Source organism: Heteronotia binoei, unplaced genomic scaffold, assembly GCF_032191835.1.
Source record: "Heteronotia binoei isolate CCM8104 ecotype False Entrance Well unplaced genomic scaffold, APGP_CSIRO_Hbin_v1 ptg000294l, whole genome shotgun sequence".
NCBI lineage: Eukaryota > Metazoa > Chordata > Lepidosauria > Squamata > Gekkonidae > Heteronotia > Heteronotia binoei.
In genome coordinates, this window is record NW_026800011.1 from 260392 (window position 1) to 287097 (window position 26706).

Below are 26706 nucleotides of genomic sequence, written 5' to 3' on the forward strand. Positions count from 1 at the left end.
AAAGAAAGATTGATAGCACCCTCATAATATATAGCCTGGGTTATCTTTCACTAGGAACTGGTGATCTGAAGCAAGAAATTGAAGTTCATGGAAATCTCCTTGCAGAGTGTTTTCTTGTTTTAATAAGATTTATGCTCCTCACACTAAACACTATTACTCAGTTATAAAGCCAGAAAAATCTGTGAGAGTGGATGACAAGTTCAGTGCTAATAAGATACAAAAAGAGGAGTCCTTTGTGTACCTTTAAGCAAGATTTATTTTAGCAGAACCATAAAATGGGCACATACAACCCAGTCCTAAACATGTATACTCAGATGTAAGTCCTTCTATGATTAGCAGAGCTTACTCATGGGATTGGAACCATACTGATGGATTCCACAGTTCTACTCCTTTTTTTTTCTTTCCAAGAATCTTCTCAAAATAACCATATCTATTTTAGAACTGATTATCTCCAGGACATATATGCAAACATTGCAAGATCTGTATTCAGGGCCTACAAGATGAAGAGAGAGTCTTCATTGTCTAGTAATGAGTGGTGAGAGCAAACAGAGAACGATAGCATAGCATAGAGATGGGAGTGCTGAACTGTGATCTGAGAGAGCTGGGTTCCAGCCCCTACTCAACAATGGAAAGTTGCTGGGTGACTTCGGGCCAGTCACTCCCACAGCAACTTGTTGTTGCAAAGATAACTTGGAGGAGAGAAGAAGGATGTGTCCCTGTGCTTCTTGGAGGAAGGATGTACAATATAATTTTTTAAAAGCATGAAAGATGCACACACTACTCTCTGAGGGCATACACAGATATACCTAAGGATTTGACATTGGGGCTTTTTATGAAGGCAGCCTACTTCTCCCCACCACCATCATTATCCTTACACTACAAACAACAGACATATTTGCAACCAGTTTGAGCCCAGATTCATTTTGCCTCTTCCCCCATGCTTCAAGCATTTCATTGTTTAAGATGTCGACATCTATTGGTGCAGGAGGGGTGTATTTAAAAAGCCCAGCAGGAACTCATTTGCATATTAGGTCACACCCCTAATGCCAATCCAGTCAGAACTGCGTTCCTGTGTGTTCCAGCTAAAAAAAAAAGCCCTGTATTGGTGTAATTAAAAGTTTATTCAGCATTTATCTTTTTACAAATCCATAATTCATTTTTTAAGTTGAAAACCTGGCTTCTGAGAAGAAAAGGAGCAACATTCTTGATGTTATATAGATATTAGCCAGTCAACACTGCTCAACCAAGTCCTGCAGGACATGGAAAGAACCGCTTTCCCACGAGGTCCATCCTGGAAATGTTTTAAGCATGTGCCAGTCTTCCAATAGAAATTTAGAGGATTAATAAACTCTTAACACTGGCTAGATTGTGACCATGCTCTTCATGTTATGAAATGAGTCCTGAAAAAAGGACTGAACCAAATGTGATGAGGGCACTTCTACAGCAACCTGTCTGTGTGAGTTATGCATATACCCTGAGAGTAAATCATCTGGACTTTCCAATGGCAAGAGAACACTGAAACCCAAATACAGATCTTGAAATCTGCAGCATGGCAGTACAGAAACAATTCAGTTACGGTGCAAAAGACTGCAAAATATAATACCAGTCTTTACAAATCTATTTTTAAGTGAACATGATGAGTTACTATAAAAGCCCAGACATTATATTCACTGAGAGGCAGCTATGATTTCAAGGTAGAAAAATGTAAAACTAGAATAGTTATGTGTATGATCTGTTTCATCAGACTATTAATTTACACAAGAGTCTCTCGGCAGCAAATACAGAAGTAACAATATAATACATGTGGTCAGACCCACAGAAGTTACCTTCAAGGAGGTTTGATCATGCCTCATGATTTTACCAGTAGAAAAGGTGGGGGGTGTATGTGAAGATCTCTTTCTAAAAACATAAAATTTACGAATTTCCTATATACAACTCAATTGCTTCTGTTAAAAACTCTATAAGCGCATTGTTTTGATCCATATAAAAATAACCATGTTTACATATTTGCATGTGTGTTCATCTCTCTCATGTGCTGAATGAAGATAAAAGAGTGCACAATTCTTTTTCTCCTAAGTCTTTTCAGTCTCATCCTCTGACAAGGTACCACTTCCATATTTCTTTACTTTGTTCTCCACTTTTATAAGTCTCTGCTTGACTTTGGATTGACCAGCAGTGAACTCTGCTAGGAGTCTAGCAAACCTGGTTTGGAGACTGTCTAGAGATACTTCAAGTCTCTCTACTTTCTCCTCCAAATCTTTGGGGTCAGCTCCTGCTTTGGCTGCTTCTTCATCAATTAAGTTGTCTTTCATCAAAATTTGCCGTCCTTTTTCTTCCAGTGCCTGTTTAGCATCAGGATACTCTGTGAGCGCTTCCATCAAGTCATCTTTAGACAAGCAAAACAGATCTGAATAGCCTATGCTCCTGATGTTGGCTGTTCTCCTGTTACCAGATTTGCTGCCTTTGATGTTTAAGATGCTAATTTCCCCAAAATAGCTGCCATCACTTAGGACTACAAATTGTGTCACCCCATCATCAGCCACAACAGCTAATTTTCCTTCTTTGATAATATACATTTCTCTCCCAATATCACCTTTCTTACAGATGTAATCTCCAGGACTGAAGACTGTGGGTCTTAGCTTCAACACCAGTTCAACCAGGAGGCCTGCTTCACAATCCTGGAAGATACGCACTTTTCTTAGTGTATCCAAGTGGACATTTATAGCAATTTCAGCTCTCAGTTTGTCAGGAAGGTACTTAAGAACTTCCCTCTCTTCCACTGTTTTCTTGTTGGTCCACAGGTAATCAAACCATTTAATAACCCTGGCTTCCAATTCTTTAGAGACCTTCCGGAAATGCATGTATTGTTTGATAGCATCAACCTTGGACTGGAACTCTGTCCTTGAAGCATTCATGTTAGAAATCATAGAACCTACATTACCGACAATGGTAGCAAAGATGAGCACTCCCACTAGAAAGTCAATGACCACAAACAGAAACTCTTCATCTTTCACTGGAGGGGGAGTTTCCCCAATGGTTGTCAATGTCAACGTTGACCAATACAAGCTATAAATATACTTTCTAGCCAGATGTCCATGTTCTGGAATGGACACATTGGGATAGACCCAACTGTCTGTTCCAAATCCAATTTGCTTTGAAATGGCATAGTATATACATGCATTCCAGTGGATAATGATTAGAATATACAAGACAAGGTTCCCAATTCGAAATATATTTGGATAGTTTGTTCTCGTTTCTGTACGGTCAAAAAACTCAAATAGCCTAGAAAGCCTCAGAAGGCGGTTAAACCGAATTTCAGGATAGTTCAGCCCAAATTTTAAATACAGTATGTCTGTCGGGACAAGTGACAGTAGGTCCAATTTGAATTGTGAAGTTTTTTTATAATTTTCTCTTAACTTCTCTTCATCTCGAACTAGTAGTCCTTGTTCAAGGAAACCTTTAACAAATTAAAATAGATCATTTAAGTGGAACGCTAACATCAGAAAATGGATTATATGCTTGTGAATATAAACATTACTGCCTCAGAAATGTGCATTTTAACCTCTGTGGCACAACCCCTTCTACTGAGGATTTGTAAATCCTTACCAGGTGTTCAAAAAATACAGTCAAGGCCATGGTGTGAATGTCTGAGTTGTGTCTCCACAGCACTTCTCTAGATATATATCTTGTTTTAGACTAGGGATTATTTCAGTACACTCCATCACATTCAGTAATTCTTCTCTTTTGATCTAGTATGGTGGTTGATGAACAGTAGATTCATTGGTGTAATTTAATAGTAGTTGAACCCACCTGTTCTAAACCTGACAAAAGTGTCCAAGATGTAGACAGCATCAGAGGAATAGTCGAAGATGAACCAAAGCCACATGTGGTCCATCTGAAGTTCATCAAAACAGGCTCTAAAAAACACAAAAAGAAAAGAAGACTGGATTACATTTGAATGCTAAAAATATGCAGAAGACCGTATTCTGGTTCCATGGTTTTTGAACAGTCATATCCACAGCATTGTGTGTGTGTGTGTCCATCAAGCTGATTTTACCGGATTATTGTGAAAATAAAGTAGGAACCTTGTATAAAACTCTTAACATCTTCAGATGAAGAATCAGAACATGTAGTAAGTAAAATTTTGCTTAGATATTATGACACTGGATATAGAAGAAAGCTTAGACTGAAAGAATGAAAGGCAACCAAATATCAGTCTAGTGTCCACAGTATGACATACCCCTGCTTTGATTACGAAGACCAACAAATAACAATCGGGATGATTAGCAGAGGTGGCAGAAAATCAACTGGGAAACAGAGGAGGGAGTTGTTCAGGAAAGTATTACATAGGTGGATCTTCACAAGGAGTTTAAAGGATGTTTTTATCTAATGGGTGAAGATGCCTTTGCAAGCACTAGGAAGCTTCAAAGGAAAAGGTACTGAGTGGGTGAAAAAAGGAAAGCAGAAAAAAAAAACTTGTGTGAGAAAGGGTATTGCAAGGAAGTAGGGAGTTCCATCTTTTTTTAGCCTGTAAATAGGGTTGCCAGTCTCCAGATGGGGCCTGGAGATCTCCCAGAATCACAACTGATCTCCAGGCTGCAGAGATCAGTTACCCTAGAGAAAATGGATGTTTTAGAAGGATTACTCTATTACTACCCTTCTGAAGTCCCTCCCCAAACCCCACCTTCTCCACCTGCAGGAATTTCCCAACCTGACTTTGGCAACCCTATATAATAATCAGGTCCCACCTGCCTCTGCTGTGTGCAGGAGACTGCTTCTCTGTGGATCCCATTTCATTCATTCAGTTCTGGCCCCACTGACTTGTGCTCAAGCCATGTAAGATGCCATGTCCACCATATTCTCTCTGTGCCGAGTGTTCCGCTTTCACTTCCTAGAAGCCCTGCCTAACAACATTAAGCACTGAAGGTATCCTTCATTGGGAATTATATATTCAGAAAGAAAAAACATACTTTGGTGATAGTAGAGCATAATCTAGTCAGTATTAAGAATTTTGAATCCCTGTGTGCTCCAGCGCGAGGTGTTTAAGCACAATATGTTTGGTCTTTTCACAGCCTGTAAGCTGCTGCTGCACTGAAGCCACCAGAGGGCCCCTGCAGTTCGCTGTGCACATGGAGCTTGCTGCAAATCAGAGTAGAAAAAACAATGCAACTCCTGCTTCATAAAGACAAACATATGGATTTAAGAATTACAAGCATAACATTGCAAATGTTTCTTTCTTAAAATACTTTTTAAAATTACCGTTATTAATATTGTCTATTTTGGATTGCTTCATTGAGGACAGAAATACCCAAGTGTGAGGGGAAAAAAGGGCTGGCATTCTAAATTTCTGAGAAAAATCACAAATTCTATTAATAAAGGAAAAGTAAAACAAGAATGTGAGGTTTTGCTAGCCTCAACTGATATCTTGAGGGGAAAGGTTATAGCACTTTGCATGAATGGGTGACCAAGATCTCTGAGATTTCATGTGAAAGGGAGGTAGAAGGAAGCTAAGCAGACAATGAGCAGGTAGTTCCAGCTGAGGCACACCTGGAGTTTTTTGAAGTCAATTACCTTGTACTTGGGGGCACAATTCAGATCTGGGCTACGACATGAAAGAAAAGCTAAGCCTCCACCCAATTTTCCCAGTTTAAAATGGCCCCAGGAACCACTGTTTGGTCCATATGGTCCATTTGAAAAATTTACATGTATTAAGGTTGAAGTTGGGAATGAATCTGGGATTAGTAGCAGGAACATGATGAAATCTGAAGAAAGACTCTGTTCCTAAGTGGAGCAATCAGGAAAGGACTACTTTTATTGTGAATATAGATAAGGATTAGTGGTGTCAGGATTCAGTTTTGGAGATATTCTTGCAGTTAGTGCTTGGTTACATTTAGGAATAGAATTTGATCAGTGACTGGTTTAGAATTTTGGATAGAGTTGGAGGGATTACCTGCAGTGAGAGGATTTGGTACTTAGTGATAGATTTGGGGTTAGGATAAAGGTTAGTTTGAGCATCTGAGGTGAGGGGTTTTCCCAAAAGCATGACCCACACCAGGGCTAAGAAAGATCTCTGTCTAAAATACTGCATAGCAGCTCCAGTTGAGGTGGACAGTATTGGGCTAGAATGATTATGCAATAGTGAACATCTATCTACCCAAGATTTAAAAGAAGACAGTGCAGTTTTTAAAACTGTAAAAACCATAATGAAAAATTGCAAATTAGAACATTAGAACTATTGAATTTTGTTCATATCCAGTAGCTATAGTTAAAGAGATATAAAAGTCAGAAAGAAAAACAAAGGGGAAAGAAACCACAACAACAAGGTGCGTACTCAGAAGGTTGAGTATAACAGACTTAAATATATAACAAAGTATTCATTACACAGGGTAACAAATAACTATTAAAAACAAGATAGATACGTAAACAAGTGTAACAATTTGCTATTAAAAACAACATAGATATGAAAGCAATGTGAAAATCCAACCTATTGAATATAACTGAATATATCATAAAAAGCCACTAGATAAGACACATTTGACCATTTATAACAATTGAGGGGCAACAGGTTTGTAGTGTTTTAATGTGAGGGAAGGCTCCATGTGTGCTAGCACATAGAAAGATGATGGATACTTGGCCAGAGACAGAATAATTGGTGAGAGACACTGCCATCTTTGCAGGTTGGCTCAAAATTATATATGGACTTAATTTTTAATTGAAGTCTCCCTTCACAGTTGAAACACTACAAACCTGCTTGGCCCTCAATCGTTGTAAATGGTTTTAAGTGTGTGCTATTTGGTTTTAGGCCACTGAAGAAAGTTCTCAGAGCCGAAACATATCTGGTCTTGTGGCTTTTTATGAGATACTCAGTTATATGATTCAGTTAATGTGCAAATTCAATAGGTTGGATTATCACTGCTTTTATACCTATCTTGTTTTTAATAATTGTCACACTGTGTAATAAATACTTCATTATATTTTTAATCTGTTATACTCAACCGTCTGAGTACCCATAAAGAGATAAAAGTAAACAATTGAAACCAACAATTATAGCAAGAGACAATTAAGGAATAATCCTTACCTACATATTAACATATACCAATTATAGAATACTGGCATTGCAATGACAGACAGCCACTGGTAATACAGGTTGCTTGAAGGATCCATCACAAAGATATCTCTCTTCTTCCTAAAAAGGAAAGCAAAAGGTGAACACAAATGAAAGACCACTAGTCACAGAAATTCTACATCTTCCAAATTGATCATATTTTCCTCAGCAGACTGCAGCATGGGCCGTTGATTAAGGGAATAACTTCTGTGTGGGCCAGTACCTAGTCTGGTCCAATAAAGCCAGGGCCAGCCCTGCCATTAGGCAAACTAGGTGACTGGCTAGGGCGCTGACTTTCTGGGGCCACCCAATTGTGCATGTGACTCAGTGATGTTATCAGTGTGGGGGGGGGGGGCACCAGAAGTTAGCCTTGCCTAGGGTGCCAGACAGTCTAGGTTCAGCCCTGAATACAGCACCTCCTGATGCTCTCAAAATTGAAGCTGGCAGGTTGACTTCATCATCAGTCAGCAGGGTAACAAGTGTTTTAATAATGTGTTTAAATCTAGTGTACTCCACAGCACATTGAAGCTGGAACTGATCAAGGCATCACAATGAATTACAATCTGTTTGGACAATACCCTCTTTTCAACAAATTAGCAGTCCCAACAAAGCCGACTTCAGAACATGCTCTATTAATCTGTGCCAGCATTAGTTATCACAGGCCTATAAAAAACAGAGGAGATACCCAGAGCTAAAACAAGTAGAGATCCACATGAATAGCACATTTCTCCCCTTCCCACAAAGAGCACAACACTATGTCATCAGTTGCTTTTTAAACCCCTGCTTAATAGTCAATTGAAAATCAGGTGGAAAATATCCTGACATCCTCTTAACCACATTTACAGGGTTATGGTAGAACTACTGCTACTACAAGTTTATTACTGGTACTACTTCTATTGCTTAACACTTTAGCATTTGTAGGCCAAAACACACACTTGGGATGTAATCTTTGCAACATACTCCCTGGAATCAATGTTCAGCTGACTTTTGAGTGCTTTTTTCATTCCTTCTATTTATTATAGATAGAAAAACACTTATAGATAGAAAATCTATAACCCACTGCAGCCCTTCTTCCTAGTAGCTCAGAATAGTGTCCTTTGTCCCACTCTTTCACAGAATCTTCAAAACCACCCACAGGGCTTTTTTGTAGCAGGAACTCCTTTGCAAATTAGGTTCCATCCCCCTAATATAGCCAATCCTCTTGGAGCTTACAGTAGGCCCTGTACTAAGAACCCTGCTACAAAAAAAAATCCCTGCCTGTCAGTAAGATCAGAGACTGGCCAAGATCACCATAAACTTTTAAGGCTGAGTGGAGAAAGAGCAGCTATCAGCCCCAGCAGACTTTAAAGCTGGCTGATGAGGAACTGGTTGGCATGCTGTACAAATCCTCCAGTCACTGTGGCCAATTAGGTCAGCAAAGGAAGGCGGTGGGATAGTTTACTACCAGAGAGAACAAGCTGCAGGACTATGAGAAATCATTAGGCAGAAATTTTCCCCCAGTGTACACATCCAGATCTTCCCTTCCTGGATTCTATAGCCTCCCAGGATCTTGGGAAGGCCCATTTCCCCCTGTCCCTCCTTTGCTTTTTTAAACTGACTCTCAGAGTTCCAGGACTTTGGAACACTCTCTGTCCTCTGTGTGATGTTTTGATGAGCTTTCCTTCTTTGCTTCTGGATAATTTACAAATCAGCATTTTACTTGGAGAGTCCCCTGCCTTGTCTATGGATTGCCTGTTTTGCTCTGTTTGTGATTGACATTGAGCTACCCATGTAGTAACTCACTGGAGAGGATAAACCATTTTGAATTTGTCACACCTTGAACTGGGGATGCCAGCATCCTGGTGAGACCTGAGGATCCCCTGAAATTACAGCTCATCTCCAGACTACAGACATCAGTTTCCCTGGAGAAAATGGATGCTTTGGAGGATGAACTCTATGCAAGGCTTTTTTTCTGGGGGGAATGTGGTGGAACAAAGTTCCGGAACCTCTTTGTGGAAACACAATTCTCAAAAATGCTTACAAGTTCATGAGAGGCACCCATGTGTTTCTCCTTCATTTCCCTCTTGAGAGTTCTGGAAACTCTTTTTCCAGAAAAAAACTCCTGACTCTATGGCATTGTACCCCGAGGTCCCTGTGCTCCTCAGGTTTCATCCCCAAATCTCTAGGAGTTTCCCAACCTGGATTTGGAAGCCCTTCCACACATCTCCCACCGGTGACCCAGGGGAACCGGGCAATCCTGCCTTGAACCCAGATCTCCCCCTCCAGGATCCTGTAAGCACTTACAGGCTTCTGAAGGCCAGTTTTCTCTCTTTCACACACCCCTCCTTTCTTTAATTGAAACTCAACTGCTGTCAACATTTCAAGGGAAATGAGCATGTTCAGTCTCATTGCAAGGTGGAGTCGTTTATTTCTAATTTGCAATTTATGTATTTCTAATTTCAGCATACCTGGAGAGTCCCCTGAGTGTACAGAAACTCTGGCTTTGTCAGTGAGCAGGCACCTTTCACTGCTCCTGTAATAGGCATTCTAGGGAAGAGGAAGTGTGTTGCAAAGATAAAATCATTCCAATTTATACTTACTCTGGTTCCTTTTTATCATCTTTTTTCTCCTCCTTCTTTTCCACTTTTTTCTCCTCTTTCTTTTCTTCCTCCTTTTTTTCCTCTTTAACCTCATTCTTTTCCTCTTTTTTTCTGTGTAACAAACTCAGCATTGTTACTGCCTTATCAGTGGCTGGCTCTACAACACCAGGCCCAAGAATAGGTAGACTAGAGGAGGCTACTCACAGGCTGAATACAAAGGATTCTACAATAATTGAGATCACCAATAGCAGACGGACTGTGCCATAGAGACAGATGGCTGATTTTTCAAGAGTTTTGCCCATGCTTTATGATCTGCTAACAACAGTTGTGAGGATTTTAAATAAAATTATTCCAAACTGCTTGATTCACTGTTGTTGTTTTTGTGGGGGAGGGGTTTGGGGGGGGTAAACAAAATTGTTTAAACAAAATAAATTAATAGGCATCTTCATGAGCCTAAGGAAGGATACCACCCAGTGGCATTCATCACAGCATTTTGATTCAGCAGCCCAAAAGGAACTCTGAGAACCAAAAAGTGCAGAATACAAATAAAGAGACAGCTTCTATATGGTTTTCTAATGCAAAGTTATTTTTTCAAGATGAGCTGAAGTTTTATTCTCTCATTTTGGCACTTCCCTACACCTTGGATCCAAATATATTATGTCCAAGTCATTATATAGTTTGTGAGTGAAGTACAAAATGCAGAAGAAGTACGTATGCTTGGAGGAATCCCCAGAACCTTGTTTTCTCCCATCACCCCATCAATACCAGTATGAGCACAGATAGGAAGAAAGGAAGTGTCAGGATCAGGCCACATACAAATCTTCCTCCTCCTCCTCCTCCTCCCCTACCCCTTTCTCTTTCAGCCCAGCTATCTCATACCTTCAACCCAGCTTTGCCTTGTTCCCTTTCCTTCCCTCAGGCCTTCTATCCTCCCCTCCTGCTTTCTCTCACACTCTTTTCCCAGAACTTTAGCCCTTTTGGGTGACAAAGCACCTTTTCCCCCTCCTGGTGCAAACATTCCCTCAGCAGCATGCTATATTTTTATCCCATTTCTTCCTAGTCTCCTTCAGTTATCCAGCCAGGTGGGAACAAAAAGAATTATTACAATATATCAGAGGCAAGCATTTATTTGCATGAAAATGCAGTAGGCATAAAAGGGGTTAAATATCTCCCCCGCCCCCTCCAACAGCATATTTGTTTTGAACCCCTTTCCTAAAGTTGCTTTTTTTCTCTTGCAAAGTGGCTGTTGGCCTTTAGTTACACAAAATGCTGAGTAATATGTACTTAAGCCCAGGGCTTTTTTTTTTTAAGCAAGAACACACAGGAACACAGTTCCTACTGGCTTGGCAACAGGGGTGTGGCCTAATATGCAAATGAGTTCCTGCTGGGCTAGGTTTTTCCTACAAAAAAGTCCTTTGTGAAACAATTGTGATGTCAGGGATGTGGCCTAATATGCAAATTAGTTCCTGCTGGGCTAGGCTTTTTTTTACAAAAAAGTCCTTTGTGAAACAATGGTGATGTCAGGGGTGTGGCCTAATATGCAAATGAGTTCCTGCTGGGTCTTTTCTACTAAAAAAGCCCAGCTTAAGCCCTAAACCTAAGTAGCTCTGCAGAACCATTGCTGTACCCATGCATTCTTTACAGCAGGTTTTCAGTCCAGATGTCATGTTTAAATTTTTATGGGTACACAGACACTTTCTCACTGGTTTACTAGTGAAACTACTTTGCAGTTCTGACACAGCCAGCAGCAATTATATGCTAAATTATTGCTGGAAGATCCAGAAATTGATTACTGCTTTCCACCAAGCTACTTAAAAGAGAAACTCTGAACAGTTCAGGAATAGGCTGTATGTAATTCTGGCTAGTTGTGGGGCTTTTCAAAAGTTATATTTCTCTACATGCTTTGTGTGACATGAGTTCCTAGGATACAGAGAACCTGACAAAGGTGTAAACAGGGCCCACTGCGGTCATTTTCACTGGCAAATGTGTCATAGAAGGGAAACTTGAAGCCCCTCCTCCCCACCCTCACAGAGCTCCAGAATGATGGAGCACTTTTAAGATGAATTTTCCAGTATATACATGTGATCTGAGTTGGGCTGAGCATCCCAGCCTGACTCTTTTCTCATGTAACATCTAGTTTGGCCCAATCAAGGGTGTCTGAGGTACTCTTATTAAAGCAGCAGTTCATGCTCAATCGAAGAGGCAAAACAAACAGCACCAGAGTGAGAACCCACTGAAGCTAATATGGGAGTCAGCTACTGCTGTTTGTAAAGGTAGGTGGTAAATGTATCCTGAAGTGGTTTGCTACACAAGATATAGACTGATGGGCTTCAAAACATGCATGGATTTTATCTGTAAACATACCTATGTACAAATCTGGAAGAAACTCCACAAACTCAGCCACCTGGCCAAACAAATAGGGTTAAAAAGGAAGTCATTACGTGCAAGCGTTCCAACACTATGGCAGGGAAATTCCAAGTCAGCATTACTAGTAGCCTGCTAAGAAGAAAAAGGGTAGCTCATTATCTATAAGAAAGAACTTTTGCTTTAGCAAAAGGCCATCAAGCTGCAAGAGGAGAAAAGCAGGGAAACTAGCTTATGGGGGGCAGCAGTGTGTTTTGCTAAGGGGAGATAGACTAAGCAAGACACAATCAGCAGATAGTGGTGTACTTACTCTTCATTCGTGTTGTTGGAGTAGTTGATATTAAATCTGGCCAGAGCCCAATGACTAGAGCAGATTGATTAAATGAACAAAGGTATAAATAAAGTGACGACACAAAAACTCTAGACGTAAATTAAATACTTGGCCTTGCATGCGTAAACCTTGGCTTGCACCTTGCTATAGATTGAATCCTATATGCTGAAAAGATTAAAGAGGTCATCTTTGACCATGACACTAAGTCTCTTTTGTAACTATCCAGGACAACAGTCATCCTTGTTCACGTGCATCAAACACGTTTGTAACCAAGCCTAGGAGGTGTCTAGAGCATGCCTGCTCTCAGGCGCATTAATGCTTGACCAAGAATCTGGCTATTTATAGCTGTGTAGCCAATTGGCCGCTACGCTAAATGTTATTCACACCATTGCAATAATCTTTACAGGAGCACAGCCAAGACTGCTGGAGGGTAAACAGATACATGGACTGTTGCTGCAAAATTCACTCGCCCTCAATGTAGGTAAGGAACATGGTGGTAAATGCTGCAGATATTTCATTTTAGTGAAGAGGAAAGTTGAGTATATTGGGGGTCTGTTTGGACAGCAGGTTTAGCAGAAGCACAAGTAACAGATATTCTTGCTCCCTGCTTCTGGTTTAACACATGAAGTGAAGGTTAATATAAGAAACCAGAGTTGATGGGTGTTCATATGCCACTCACACAAATCTCCATATCTGTGGTGGATTGATTATTGGTACTGTGCACCTTGAACTCTTTCGGTCAAGTTATGCTCTTCATTCAAAATTGAATGAGACAACTCAACAAGCAAAATATTATTATTAGAGCAGGCTGTGGGGGAGGGGTTGAATATTACAATACCTTCTAAGCAGGGTGTGCAGTGTGTCTCTGTGTTCTCTGGGCACAGAGACAAATTTTATCTTCCTGTGTAATTCCCACTGGTGAAGACCAGGTCAGGAGCAGCTTTAGAGTGCTTCCTAATTGCCCAAGCCCAGTGGGGAATTCATTGCCCCTAGCCACAATTTCCTACCCTCAACAAATTGAGGGTGGGGAAAAATAGGGCCTCTGTCATGACACTCCAAGAATTTTCCCTAGTCTCTATGCTCTTTACCACAGAGAGTAGGGGAAATCCCTATAGCATCACCTAGAAGTAGCATCACATCCTCCCCAAACTCCACTCTCTCCAGGCACTGCCTCCCAAATCTCCCAGCATTTATGCAAGCAGTGTTGGAAACCCTGGGTAAAGTTCACCTTTTCCCTTTGAAAGAATGGATGGCAGTCATATACTAATTCAGGGGAAAGTAAAAGGTAGGGACTGAACCTGTTTCTGCCTCTGGTGATATCTTGCTCCTATCTGCATAACTCTGGGTTTTGTTTCCTGGTCAGACAACAGTGTGACAGAACTTTGGCAACCAACTTGTTACTATCGAGCAGGTAGAATACATGTCTGAGAATAAGCATTGTTCCAACATTCTACATGAGCAACAGCATAGCCTGGGAGCATTCTGCATTAGTCCAATGTAAGTGACAATTCAGTAAGATGAACTTTAGCTTTTTAAATGTATTATAGAAAAAAACCAACCTGGAATAAATGGATCCACATACTGGGAAAATTCAAGAGACCCCAAAAATCTGGGCTGGTTTCTAGGGTCAGCAGATGAGCCTCTAGAACCCTGTCCTGGTCTCAGTCTTCCTATGACTACTATTCCCTTTCCCTCAGTTCTGTCACCCATATAGCCCCAACTTCCTCCCCCTAAATTGCTTTAGATGCTTGACTCTTGTATAAAGTTTGCAAAAATTGCACATCTGTCCATATTTCTTTCATTTTTATTCTTATTCTATTGCAGAGCATAGCTGTCCTTTGGTGTGAAACATGGAAGATTGTCTTCTGCCTGTAGAATCTCATTGCTATGTGTTCTCGGTAATCTGTGTTTCATACTGGGCTGCCTGCCAGCCCTGGAGATTGTAGAAGAACCAAGGCTGTTTCTACAATTCACAGAGGATCTTCTCTCAGTGCGCATTTAAAATGTTCATCTACATTGCATAACACCATCACTTCTGTCTTGCTTTGCATTATCATTATTCACTGCCACAGGAGGTGGTAGCAGCTACAAGCATAGCCAGCTTCAAGAGGGGGTTAGATAAAAATATGGAGCAGAGGTCCATCAGTGGTATTAGCCGCAGTGTATATATGTGTGTGTGTGTATATATATATATATGTGTGTGTGTGTGTGTATATATATACACACACACACACACACACACATATATATACACACACACACAGAGTTTTTGGCCACTGTGTGACACAGAGTGTTGGACTGGATGGTCCTGATCCAACATGGCTTCTCTTATGTTCTTATCTTAAATCGTTTACACTCATTTTCTTGAATTGGCACCAAAAACGGTTTCACCCCAGAGTTGCTCCTCACTTTACAAGAGTACAAGAGAGCCAGTTTGGTGTAGTGATTAAGTGTGCTGATTCTTATCTGGGAGAACTGGGTTTGATTCCCCACTCCTCCACTTGCAGCTGCTGGAATGGCCTTGGGTCAGCCATAGCTGTCACAGGAGTTGTCCTTGAAAGGGCAGCTTCTGTGAGAGCTCTCTTAGCCCCACCTACTTCACAGGGTGTTTGTTGTGGGGGAGGAAGGTAAAGGAGATTGTGAACCACTCTGAGACTCTAGGTGCTTTCACACGGCAACTGTTTGCAAGTGGTTTTGCTATTCTTATGCAGTAAAAATCCAGTTGCAAAGTGTATTATTTAGTGTGTGAACACCCCCTCTGAGAGTCAGAGTATAGGGTGGGATATAAATCCAATATCTTCTTCTCCTACTACTACTTTTGAACAGGAGTTTTCTGCAGGCAGATTCAATGCTCATAAAATTACAATCTGCCCTGAGTGTAGAAACAGCTCAAGTCAACCACTTGTTTGAGAACCCCAAAGAGATACGACTGAATGGGCAAGCTTACTGAAGACTATTCACAGGCACTTGAAACCACACTGCATCACATCTACAATTCATATCCCATTTTAGGCAACAGAAAAATTCCCTCTTAATGTTATGGCTCTGAATTGCACACAGCGTCAGAAGGGTATTCTTGCCCCTCATCACTGCACACATTTGCAGACCATGCTATTCTTCCTTGAACAAATTTTCTCTCAATATTGTTGTCTCTTACTTTTTCAGCTGGCCTCCCTCTTCAGAGTTGGCATTGCTCTCTCTACTGGCAACTTCTTTGAGCTCTGGCCCTCGAATGCGCTCAAGGAAAGAATCAGGCCTTTCATCTTCACGATGCAAATGTCTTCTTGCCCAGGAGGTCAGTGATAAGATGAAATGTGATAATCTGAAATGGAGACAAGTGTGTTAGTTTATCTTTTATCATTACATATATTCTACTGAATTGCTTAGCTGACAACCTTCCTGTTAAAGAATTGTGCCTCTGCTCAGACACTCCTTCAATTTTGACCTCCTGTACTTCTTTTCCCCCCTTCCCTACTTCTCTAAAAGTGCACATGGCCTCAAAGAATCTTTGAGTTTTCTCCAGTGCCTCACATTGGCTGTTTCCATGCCAAGGTGATTTCCCACTGTAGTGCAGTTGCTGATTTGATTCTGCATGAAAGCAACCTTGCAAAAGAGATTCCAGGCAGCTGTTTTCTCTCTATTTTTGGCAGTGATTTCCATTTCACACCTGATGTGCATTGAAGGCACCCCTGCTGTGCTCTCACATGACCCTCAGGATTCTCCACGCTTCCCGTTTTAATTTTTTTTTTAACTTGAGGAGCATTTTCTTTTTAAAACTTTTTTTAAAAAAAACCTACATATTTGTAGACACCTCCAGACAGGTTGAATTTCAGTGAATTATTTTCATTTATTAAAACAAAGCATAAATAATTCTAGACAGGAATAATACAATATCTATAACAACTTTTTAAAACTTCATACCTGCAGAGCCTCCAAATATGCAGGTGATTCTCTTCTGTTATGCTAATAGTTGCCAGAGACTGACCCCTTTTGTAATCAACAAATTAAAAGAGTGACAGACTTCACTTATGCAATTATGCTGTTCCCCTTTAAGACACAAAAATTGCTCATGCGCTGCCTAGGAATTGCTATTTTTTACAATTTTAAAATATAGCAGGTTGTTGTTTTTGAAAGAACAAGCTGTTAATGGTATAGGCACAATTAGTGGATCATGTGAAAACATGGGGGGGACCACCAGCTGGGTGGCTGAAATGTGGGAAATCTTTAGTGTGAAAACAGCCATGAACAGAGGAAGGAAATAATGTTAAATCACATAATCAATCAATGTAAAATTGGTAGCTTTATATCATGCATCAATAAAATTATTGTGATAGACATTGGAATGATGTTGCCTTAATCCTGCTCTCAGTATGGTCCCAGAAATTCATTATGAAAGAAGGAAACATACAAATTGGCAACCCAATTATATCTCCTTACAACAGAAGGAACTATTGACCAGGAAAAAGTTAAACAGGATGTAGTTCAGAATCTGTCCCAAGGTTAGTATTGAATATGCCAACAGCTGTGGAAACAGCAGCATGAACATACATCTATTCAAAATTTCAGCAAATTGAACATGTGGTGAGCCCTTGGTTCTACCATCAATGGACAATCTTAACTGTTAAAAAAAAACCTGGTTATAGAGATCTGGGTGCACGTTTAGGGAAGTAAGTACATTTGCCATATGCCGCTATTATGTCACACAAAAGGAAGTGAGACAAGTCTAGTGAAACAAATATGGTCCCTTTCTTACTCTGTGCTGAAGGTGTGAATAAACCATGTGGGTTCATAAAAGCAATTCAATAAGAGATTTTAAAATCTCTGCTCTCCAGGGCTAATTCAATGACAAAACCATTTTATTAACAAAACTTCTTCATTCCTCAACCAAAGTAGTAAAACATTCAGCAGCTTTTAAAAGGATGACAGCTATTCTTTTAAAAAGAGAAATAGCAAATGTTTTTACTTTTGTCCAAATGACGATGCTGTATAAAATGGGAACTGATACAGTAGTTTTCAGAAGGAATTATTACATGCTAGTGTTTACAAGATAGAATTCCACATAGGTTAGTTCCCCACCATAACTCTAATATACTGAGGAAAACTTAGATGGAGAAGTGGTAAATTCCAAAGCGTCTTTTGATACCCTTCATGGTCATGGCTCACCACATCCCAAGAAGCTTTTGAAATGTGAGTTGGACAATGCTCACCAGCTAAAACTACAATACAGCCTTATAGCTCTGATAAAATTATTGCCAATGAAGTCAGGATTTCACCTTCACCTTTATGTCCTCTCATGAAGCTAAAGGGAAAATGCTTTCATTTCTTAACTAGCTTACCCACCACAGCACACTTAGACACGAGACTGTCCTAAAGGTTCAGAAGCAACTTGCCCTTTGTTTAATTTCCTTTTATAGCTTTGCATTAATCAAATTTCTTTCATTGTTCAAAATTATTGGCTATGTCCATCCCACCCCTTTTCTTCCAGGACTAGATACCAATGACCTCTTCCAAGGTCACTGTCCTGTCATAAATGAAGCTTACCTAGCTATTGCTCCACTGCCTGTGAATGAGCTCCTTCGGGATTCAGACAGGCCTCCTGTCTCCATGGAAATGACTCCTTGCAATTCAGAAGACGTGTCCTCACACGGTGAGTGGGTCCTTCGAATGCAAACCATAAAAAAGAGCAACAAATTCAGTCCCTTCCAATGTTCATTTGCTATTCCTTGAGCCCCTTCCAATTAGGGAACCGTGGAAGAACATGCATTCCTTCCTCAATCACAAATGCTATTACTGTCACAAGTGACGTTATAAAAAACGCAGTACATTAATCATCTTCTGCTTATGTTCTGCTTCTCTTGAGGTCAAGAGGGGTTTTTACTGGACAGAACTTACTAATAGAGGCATTATCTATGTATTTATGTATTAAATTTTCTGCCACGGCCATTCCAGATGGCCAGAGTAGAGGACAATATTAAAAAATCATACATCCATTTGCAATCAGAACCAAAGATCCTCGGAACACCACTGAGAGTACAACCAGCTACAGGTGTGGGGGAAAGAACACATTTTATAGAGGTATGTTAATAGATTGTTTTTATAGATAATCTTTTATAGTTCAGATTTGTGTTCTGTAGCAAGCATAGATTGTGACAAAAACTCTTAAAAGAAAGTTAGCAGTGAAAGAACAATATATAAGAACTTATAATAATACCAAAATAATCTAGTCACTGCACCTGAAGGAATAGCAATGTCTTTCAGCTATTTCTCAGACACTTTAGCAAATAATGCTCTCATGTAGGTTATGTCTACATCAGCTAGGAAATGAACCTTCTGGGCCCCTGTGAAACCCAGTAACTGGCAGTGCAATCCTAGGCAGAGTTACATCAGTCTAAGCCTATTGAGATGGATTGGCTTAGATTGGGGTACCTCTGCATGGGTTGCAGGGTCATAAATTCTTTCAGGAACCTCTCTGTAAAGTTTTTATATAGCAGATAGTAAAAAGATAATGCTACAAAATGATCCACCAGACAGTACTTTTAACCTATAAATGTGTTACATTTTCTTTGTTTTGTTCTCCCAATGGCTATTGAGAAAGAGATTGATTTGCAAATGCTCCCCTTTTACTGGAGACTGAAAGGATGAAACCAGTAAAGTTCCAAGATGACTGAACAGGTACCTGACCTCCAAATTGCTCAAACTATTCCTTTTCTTAATTATCTATATTTATAACTTTGCCTTCTGTCCATCCCATCAGTCCATTTATTGTCCATAGTCTGAAAAGCTTCAACAAATTGACTGCTATTAATCCTATTCTTGGATTATTACATCTCTTGTGCCATTCTACTTATGCATTTGTATCATGCCATGTTTTATTTTCTTACACATTCTCCAATTTATCAAGTTGTGCAAGCTGAAGTAGTTCTGCTGATCTGCCTTTTTAAACACCTCAAAGTCCAAGTTCTATCATGGTTTTTATTAGGACCAATTTTTAAAAAATCAAAAATTAGGAAGAATGCTTTCACATTCCTAGCACTCTTTTTTGGGTTATATGTTAGTAGACAAAGGGGGGAGGGATTTGCCAACTGGCACCATTTTAAGGTCATTAGATTTCCCAGAATTCTGCAAAAGAAACTTTAACAGTTAAAGTGGTCTCCAACAAATATGAACTCACAATGTAGATTAGGCCGTTATTTTTGATCAAGAGGGTGTGTACCTAAGGAAGTCAAGATTGCCTGCAGGGACAAAACAGTACTGTGTGGGAAAGCCACAAGTATAACATGTGCACAGAAAAGCCAGAAGAAAAGTAAGCAAAGTTTATATTCCCAATAATTTTATTATTTTATTGATCCTGTGTCCCCTATTCTAATAAACGTTTTCTGTTTCAGGTGAGGAAACTCTCCTTTCTTTGCCCCACTTTCTTCTGTACTGTACTGCTGTACTGAAGAAAACAAACATTACTTGTTTATTAGTTGGCTTCATGCTGGAGCTGGGTTGTCAGCCCCTTTGCCCATGAACATTGGTAGTTCTGGGGGGGAAAGCCTGAGAAGGAGAGACCATTGTGGACACTTACATCAATTTCCAGGTGCCCACCAAAAAGTGATAGTACAGGAATGTAAAGACCATAGAAATTAAGATAAATTCCTTGACTACTGCAGACACTGTCATTACTTACCAGGAAGTGACATTGCAGTATGTACACTGTCATTCCCTTCCCCATTTTTCTCCTACTATTCAATTTATCAAACATGAGCAATTTAGAGCTGGGCTGGCAGTTCACCTGCCATAGGTGAGCACATGGTAAGCCTCATCTGTAGTGACCTAGTAGTTTCAGACCAGGACTGGGGAGACTCAGGTTCAAACCCTTTCTCTGCCATGAAGTTCACTGGATAAATTTGGGCCAGTCATGGTCTCTCACTCCAACTTATTTCAGTGGGCTGTTTTAGCAGAGGAAGAGAACTATGTATTGTCATCCTGAGCTAAGACACAAACTAAGAAACAGAAGCACTGACCTGCTGACTCCATTGTCTAATGTATCATCGTCAGCAACCTTCATGGACAGTCTGTGCCGAGCAGAATAGGAGTGATGGGTGTCAACTTTAGCCATTTTACTTTACATCCAAGTGATACCTGTAACACAGGGGGAACATACAGTAATCTCTGCAGGCTAGAAATGACAATTCAAAAATAAGAATCCCCGGGCTCTTTTGTTGCAGAGATACAGGGGGAAGGTGCAGGCAGTTTCTTTGCCATTGAAAAGGTGAAAGACTTTTTAAACAAAAGCTAGGAATTCAGAGGAACTAGTAGACTGTGGCAAAAGAACATTATAATTTAAGAGTTCTATGCTTTAATAGCAATTTCCAATTTTTTTAAATGGAGTATTCAAAAGCTCTCCAGTTGTGCTGCAGGAGAAATGGCAGCTGCAAGAGACTGACAGAAAAAAAATGAAACCAACACGGGTGGGACTTGTTCACCTTCCTGAATCCTAAATAATGCCAAGTTCCACCAGCCTTCATTCTTAAAAGATGTTCTTAAAATTCTAAGAAAAGTTGAAGGCAGAAAGAAAAGAGGAGGACTCAACATGAGATGGATTGACTCAATAAAAGGAGCCCTGAAGGCCCACAGATTGAAAGACCTGAGCAAGGCTATTAATAACAGGATTTTTTTAGGGAATATTAATTCTTAGGGTTACCATAAGCTGAAAGCCTCTTGAGAACAGTTAATACGTACACAGTTTTAAAGTTACTTCATCAAATACACCTATATAACATGTCATGCCATTTCTCATTTTATCCCTGTTTCTGATGCTGACCAACAGTGAATGTCAGGCCTTAAGCTTGGGAAGACAACAGGCTATTATAAATTATGAGAAGGGAAAGTTTCCTTAATGTTCATTTGTCTGTTTAGAGAATTTTCATCACAAAGAATTTTACGTTAAAAGTAGCGCAATAAAACAAAAAAATAAAGTCAAAACAATAAAATAAAATCATTAAAAATATAGAAACCAATATTAAAACAAACCTTTCCAAACTTTTTCAGGGGCATAAAACAACATCTAAAATTATATTCACAAAACATTCCTCAAGCTAGAACCAGTTCATAAGGACTGCAAGATCATGCCAATCCACGAGTCCTAGAAAGAGACCTTTCTCAGCCACAGGCGTCAGGGGTTAAATCTGAGACTGTATAGATGATAAATGTAAACTCTTCCACTAAGACATTCACATTCAGTGTTCTCATACAATGAAGTTTAAACCCCTTTTCCCATTAGTCTCTTCCTGTCCCATGTATAGATTATTCCCCAGGTATGTTGTTCTGAAAGAAGATCTGTCAACTTTTTCATTACATTCCACATCCCTCACATGAAACGTGCCACCATGAGGATGGTAGCCTTCTGACTCTGTGTTAACTGTAATTTTAGAACATGGAACAAATTGCCTGCTGATGAACAAGGAAGGGAGATGCTTTACATCATGAACAAGTACTGTAAAACCTTCAGGGTTCATCCAACCTAGTGATGTTTTCCCTCACTCCCCCACCACCAAACAGCCAGCCTGAAAGTAGGCTGCCCAGATGTATCATATACAGCAGTGGCCCCCAACCTTTTGGCACCAGGGACCGGTTTTGTGGAAGACAATTTTTCCACGGACCAGGGGGCAAGGCGATGCTGGGGGTTTTGCCACCCCAGGCTGCCCCCACGCCTATGCCACATCCCTGACCCCCATGGGGGTCTTTAAAAGGGGGGAATACTGGGGCTGTTTCTGCCTCCCCTCCCATTTAAAGACCCCCATCAATCAGCCAGTTTGGTGTAGTGGTTAAGTGTGCGGACTCTTATCTGGGAGAACCGGGTTTGATTCCCCACTCCTCCACTTGCACCTGCTAGCATGGCCTTGGGTCAGCCATAGCTCTGGCAGAGGTTGTCCTTGAAAGAGCAGCTGCTGTGAGAGCAATCTCCAGCCCTACCCACCTCACAGGGTGTCTGTTGTGGGGGAGGAAGGTAAAGGAGATTGTGAGCCGCTCTGAGACTCTTCGGAGTGGAGGTCGGGATATAAACCCAATATCTTCTTCTTCTTCTGATCGGTGGAGGTCTATAAATGAGGGGTAGGCTAAGGTCACAGCAGCACCGCCCCTTCTGCCGACCCGGAACCTTGCAAGGGGAGGCAGCCTTAGAGTGAGGCCGTGCTGCCTCTTTAGTCCGTGGCTGCTCTGCCTCACTCCACGGCCCAGTTGCTAGCAGGCCACGGACCGGTACTGGTCCACAGCCAGGTGGTTGGGGACCCCTGATATACAGTATATCGCGACAAGGACAAAAGCTTACATTACTGAGTCTGAATTTTGAAAAGGAGGCCAAAGAAAATTATTCCAGAGGAGAAGAGGACAAGCATTGGCATTGGGGAAGGACGGTGGCTCAGTGGTAGAGCATCTGCTTGGGAAGCAGAAGGTCCCAGGTTCAATCCCTGGCATCTCCAAAAAAGGGTCCAGGCAAATAGGTGTGAAAAACCTCAGCTTGAGACCCTGGAGAGCCGCTGCCAGTCTGAGAAGACAATACTGACTTTGATGGACCAAGGGTCTGATTCAGTATAAGGCAGCTTCATATGTTCATATGAAACAAGGCTGTTCTGTACTTCTGCCACCCCTGTGCATTTTCCTAGTTGTGGAGTCAGTTTATTTTCTTCCAAACATGCCTAAGATTATGAGGATTTTCAAGGGAGGATACTATCATTATTGGTGTTGTCATTGCTGGCATCACAGCACACACACACACCATTTCCCCCCAAAAGGTCCTAAAATGTCAATATATCAATGTAGTATTGCAATGATAGTTTAAGAAAGTTTTCTAAATTCCCAGCTTTCTATTGGGGGATACAAAACCCAAGAAGCCACATCGGTGTACAACCAGAGAATCATCAAATCAAATAGAAACACTCTTGCAAATCTAGCATATGTAAAATTAGAGAATAAAAACAATATATAACTGAGAATTTAAAACAATGTCAAACCCCAGAATACACCATTAAAATGCAAATCTAACATGAAACAACTCAAGCAAAAAACACAATTCTGCAGAGTCAACAAAAGCAATTTAAAGGGGTGTAATCTAATACAAAGCAACCTGGCAAGCTAATACCAAGCCTAGGAATACTATACACTTTGGAGGGAGGCAGAGAGGGGGAAAAACAGTCCCAGAAGTCTTCAAACACAGGCTCCCGATACTCCAGGTAATCCTAATTATTTCCAGAATTTTCAGGACCTATTTACCAGTACCCCAGAAAATCCCTGATACCATCTGGAGACCCAAACATACCCAGAAAATACCAGTGAAGTATTTTACAAATATGTATTTGCCTTGGTTGTATCTGAACACACATTCCTTAAAGGAACACAGTCATTAAAGGAAAGCCAACTGAAATGCAAATAACAGGCAGCAGAGGTACTAACTGAGATCACAGCTATCCAGCCTGAGGGCAGTCTTTCTCCAAAATCTTCAGCTGAGCTGTTGAACATATGAAGCTGCCTTATACTGAATCAGACCTTTGGTCCATCAAAGTCAGTATTGTCTTCTCAGACTGGCAGCGGCTCTCCAGGGTCTCAAGCTGAGGTTTTTCACACCTATTTGCCTGGACCCTTTTTTGGAGATGCCGGGGATTGAACCTGGGACCTTCTGCTTCCCAAGCAGATGCTCTGCCACTGAGCCACCGTCCCTCCCCTTGTTGGAAAACAAGAGCCAAGGTCTCTTTGAAAAAGAGTGGTGCTACAGAAAGGTCTACATGTAAATCCTGCGAACAATTATATCAAGTCAATGGGGCTAAAAAACATGGTCATTGAGTGGGCTAAAGAGGAATTTGAACTCAGACCTCATTCATTCACATGTTGATCTACAGTACAAAAAAAGGGTGTCATGTGACTCTACTGCCACATCTTTCTTGCAATGGGTCAGCTGATCATTTTGCATGGTGTAGCCCATCACAACCAAGCCATGACCTTTGCAGGTACATTTGCTGTGCGGCTAGGAAATCCAGCTGTGTGGCTAGGCAATGCTGCCATAAGAAAGCTATTGCTATTGAAACTCAGGTACTTTTCCTATCCAAGTTCACACTCTAAAATGGGAATTGTCTCTAATAACAATCAGCCCAGATTGATAGGACAAAGGGTGTGATATGAACAGACTTCAGCCCTCACACCTTTTAAAAAAATGGAGTACTAGATGGGAAGTAAATGCAACCTCTCTTTTCAAATATGCCAGCTGGCGTGTGTGTGCAGATATGGTTCTAACTTCTTTTGAATTCCATGGGGGTGGAGAATTTTTAAAAAGTTTAATAAATCTGAAGTGGGAATCCTCCTTTAAAACCCCAATGAAGTAGTCCAGTCCCACCACCAAATTGCAGATTAAAATATATAGCAATTTTAAATAGACATGAGGCATTTAAGACAACTAGCTTTTTCAAGAATAAATGTGTAAGTGTTTAAATGTTTACTCATCTTGATTTGCCTGATGATCAAGCTAGCAAGACTTCAAAACAGAGTATAGGGTGATGTTATTTATAGAATATCAGGCACTATTTATACAATTTAATCCTTTAATCTTTGCTTGTTCTCTTCCATTTCCCTTCTCTGCTGTCCTAGTAGTTTGACTGAAAACAATATATATTCCAGTTCTGGGGGAGGGGGGGGAGAGAGATGTTAAAGATTGCTGCAATTATCAGACCATTGTATTAATTTCTCACATGAGTAAATGTAGAAAAGAGCAGGAGTCCAGTACCACCTTAAAGACTAACAGATAACTTATCTGATCCCTCTCTTACCAGTCCTGCCCAGTACATTTTCTATAAAGTGAGCATGCATAGAAGCACATATCTATTGTCACCTAGTAAGAAATATTGTGTTCAGAGGCCACCCAATTTAAGTATTTGCTCTCTAAGTGTGAGAAGACATATACTTTGGGGACATTGGATTCATATTTGGAGAACATAAACGTTGAAGGTTTATTTACATGTGACAGCAGTATTTCACATCAGGGCCAGTGTTGGGATTTGACAGGATTAAGCAACTGCTTTGAAAAGGTAAAGGGAGACAGAAACAGAACCAGCCAAAATGCAGTGTTGCCATGACTGGCACACAGAGACAAAGAGACCTATTATAATAATTGCTGTAAAGAAAAAGAAAAGAACAACAAAAAAGAAAGAACAAGACATGTGTCTCATAAGATCCAAGAAATCCATGAAATCAAGTCAAAGCTAACTGGAATGGCAATCATTGTTCTGTTCGCTCTCCTGGATGTGTGAGCAGGAGCTGAAAATTAGGGGACAGGAGACTCTGGATTCTGCATGAATCCCACGCGATAAAGAGAGCTTCGTAGTTAGTGAGGTTGGGGCTCTGTTATTCCCACACAAACTTTGGAACTGTCATAATGCATCTTTAGTCTCAGTTCATTTCATACTAGAACCTTCCCCATGGCCTGCCTGTCTTCGTCTCTCTTCCCCTCCCTGAATTGCCTGGCTTTCCCCCTCCCCAGTTGTTTCTAGCTTAATCTTGCATATTCCTTGTTGTGATTCCCATTGTTATTTAATTAATGTTATTGTTCATTGTTTTTCTAGTCCTGTTTTGAAATTATGAACTAAACTACACTGAAATAAATCTTAAAAAATTTTTAAAAGTCACAGCTAACTTGTAGCAACCCTTTAGGGTTTTCAAGGCAAGAGACATTCAGAAGTGATTTGCCATTGCCTGCCTCTGCATCACGTTCCTGGTATTCCTTGGAGGTCACCCATCCAAATACTAGCCAGGTCGACCCTGCTTAGCTTCCAAAATCCAATGACATCAGGTTAGCTGGGGCTATCCAGGAGCAAGGTTAGGCATGCTGAAAGATCAACAAGTAAGCACATTAACTGAACAAGACAAAATAAAGATGGGAACAATACACTGAAGAACTATACAAAAGAGATGATAGTATGACAGATTCCTTCAAAGAAGACTCTTTTGAAAAAGAACCTGCAATTTTAGAAAGTGAAGTGAAACTTGAACTCAAAGCAATTGGGAGAAACAAGTCACTAGGAGTAGACTGGAGTAGAAATAGCAAAGCAAAGGAGTAGAAATGGCAAAGCTATTTCAAGCCACAGAAACAGAATCCATCAAAATCTGAACAAGAATATGCCAACAGATATGGGAAACAAAATAATGGCCCAGACTGAAAACAGTCAATCTATATTCCAATTCCAAAAAAAGAAAGACTGCAACAATTATCAGACCCATTGCAATAATTTCTAACATGAGTAAATGTGGAAAAGAGCAAGAGTCCAGTAGCACCATAAAGACTACCAGATACCTTATCT

General features: G+C 40.5%; 1 protein-coding gene across 1 annotated transcript in view; it reads right to left on the bottom strand.

Annotated features, from left to right (window-relative positions):
• Positions 1–1283: 1283 nt before the first annotated feature.
• Positions 1284–26706, bottom strand: part of LOC132590555 (cyclic nucleotide-gated channel cone photoreceptor subunit alpha-like) — a 40938-nt gene continuing 15515 nt past the window's right edge. Inside the window, 8 exon segments of the mRNA XM_060263487.1 lie at positions 1284–3457; positions 3811–3917; positions 7079–7186; positions 9685–9795; positions 12359–12412; positions 15537–15701; positions 17921–18037; positions 20389–20506. Coding sequence (XP_060119470.1) covers positions 1959–3457; positions 3811–3917; positions 7079–7186; positions 9685–9795; positions 12359–12412; positions 15537–15701; positions 17921–18037; positions 20389–20483 — 2256 coding nt within the window. The 5' untranslated portion in view covers positions 20484–20506 and the 3' untranslated portion in view covers positions 1284–1958.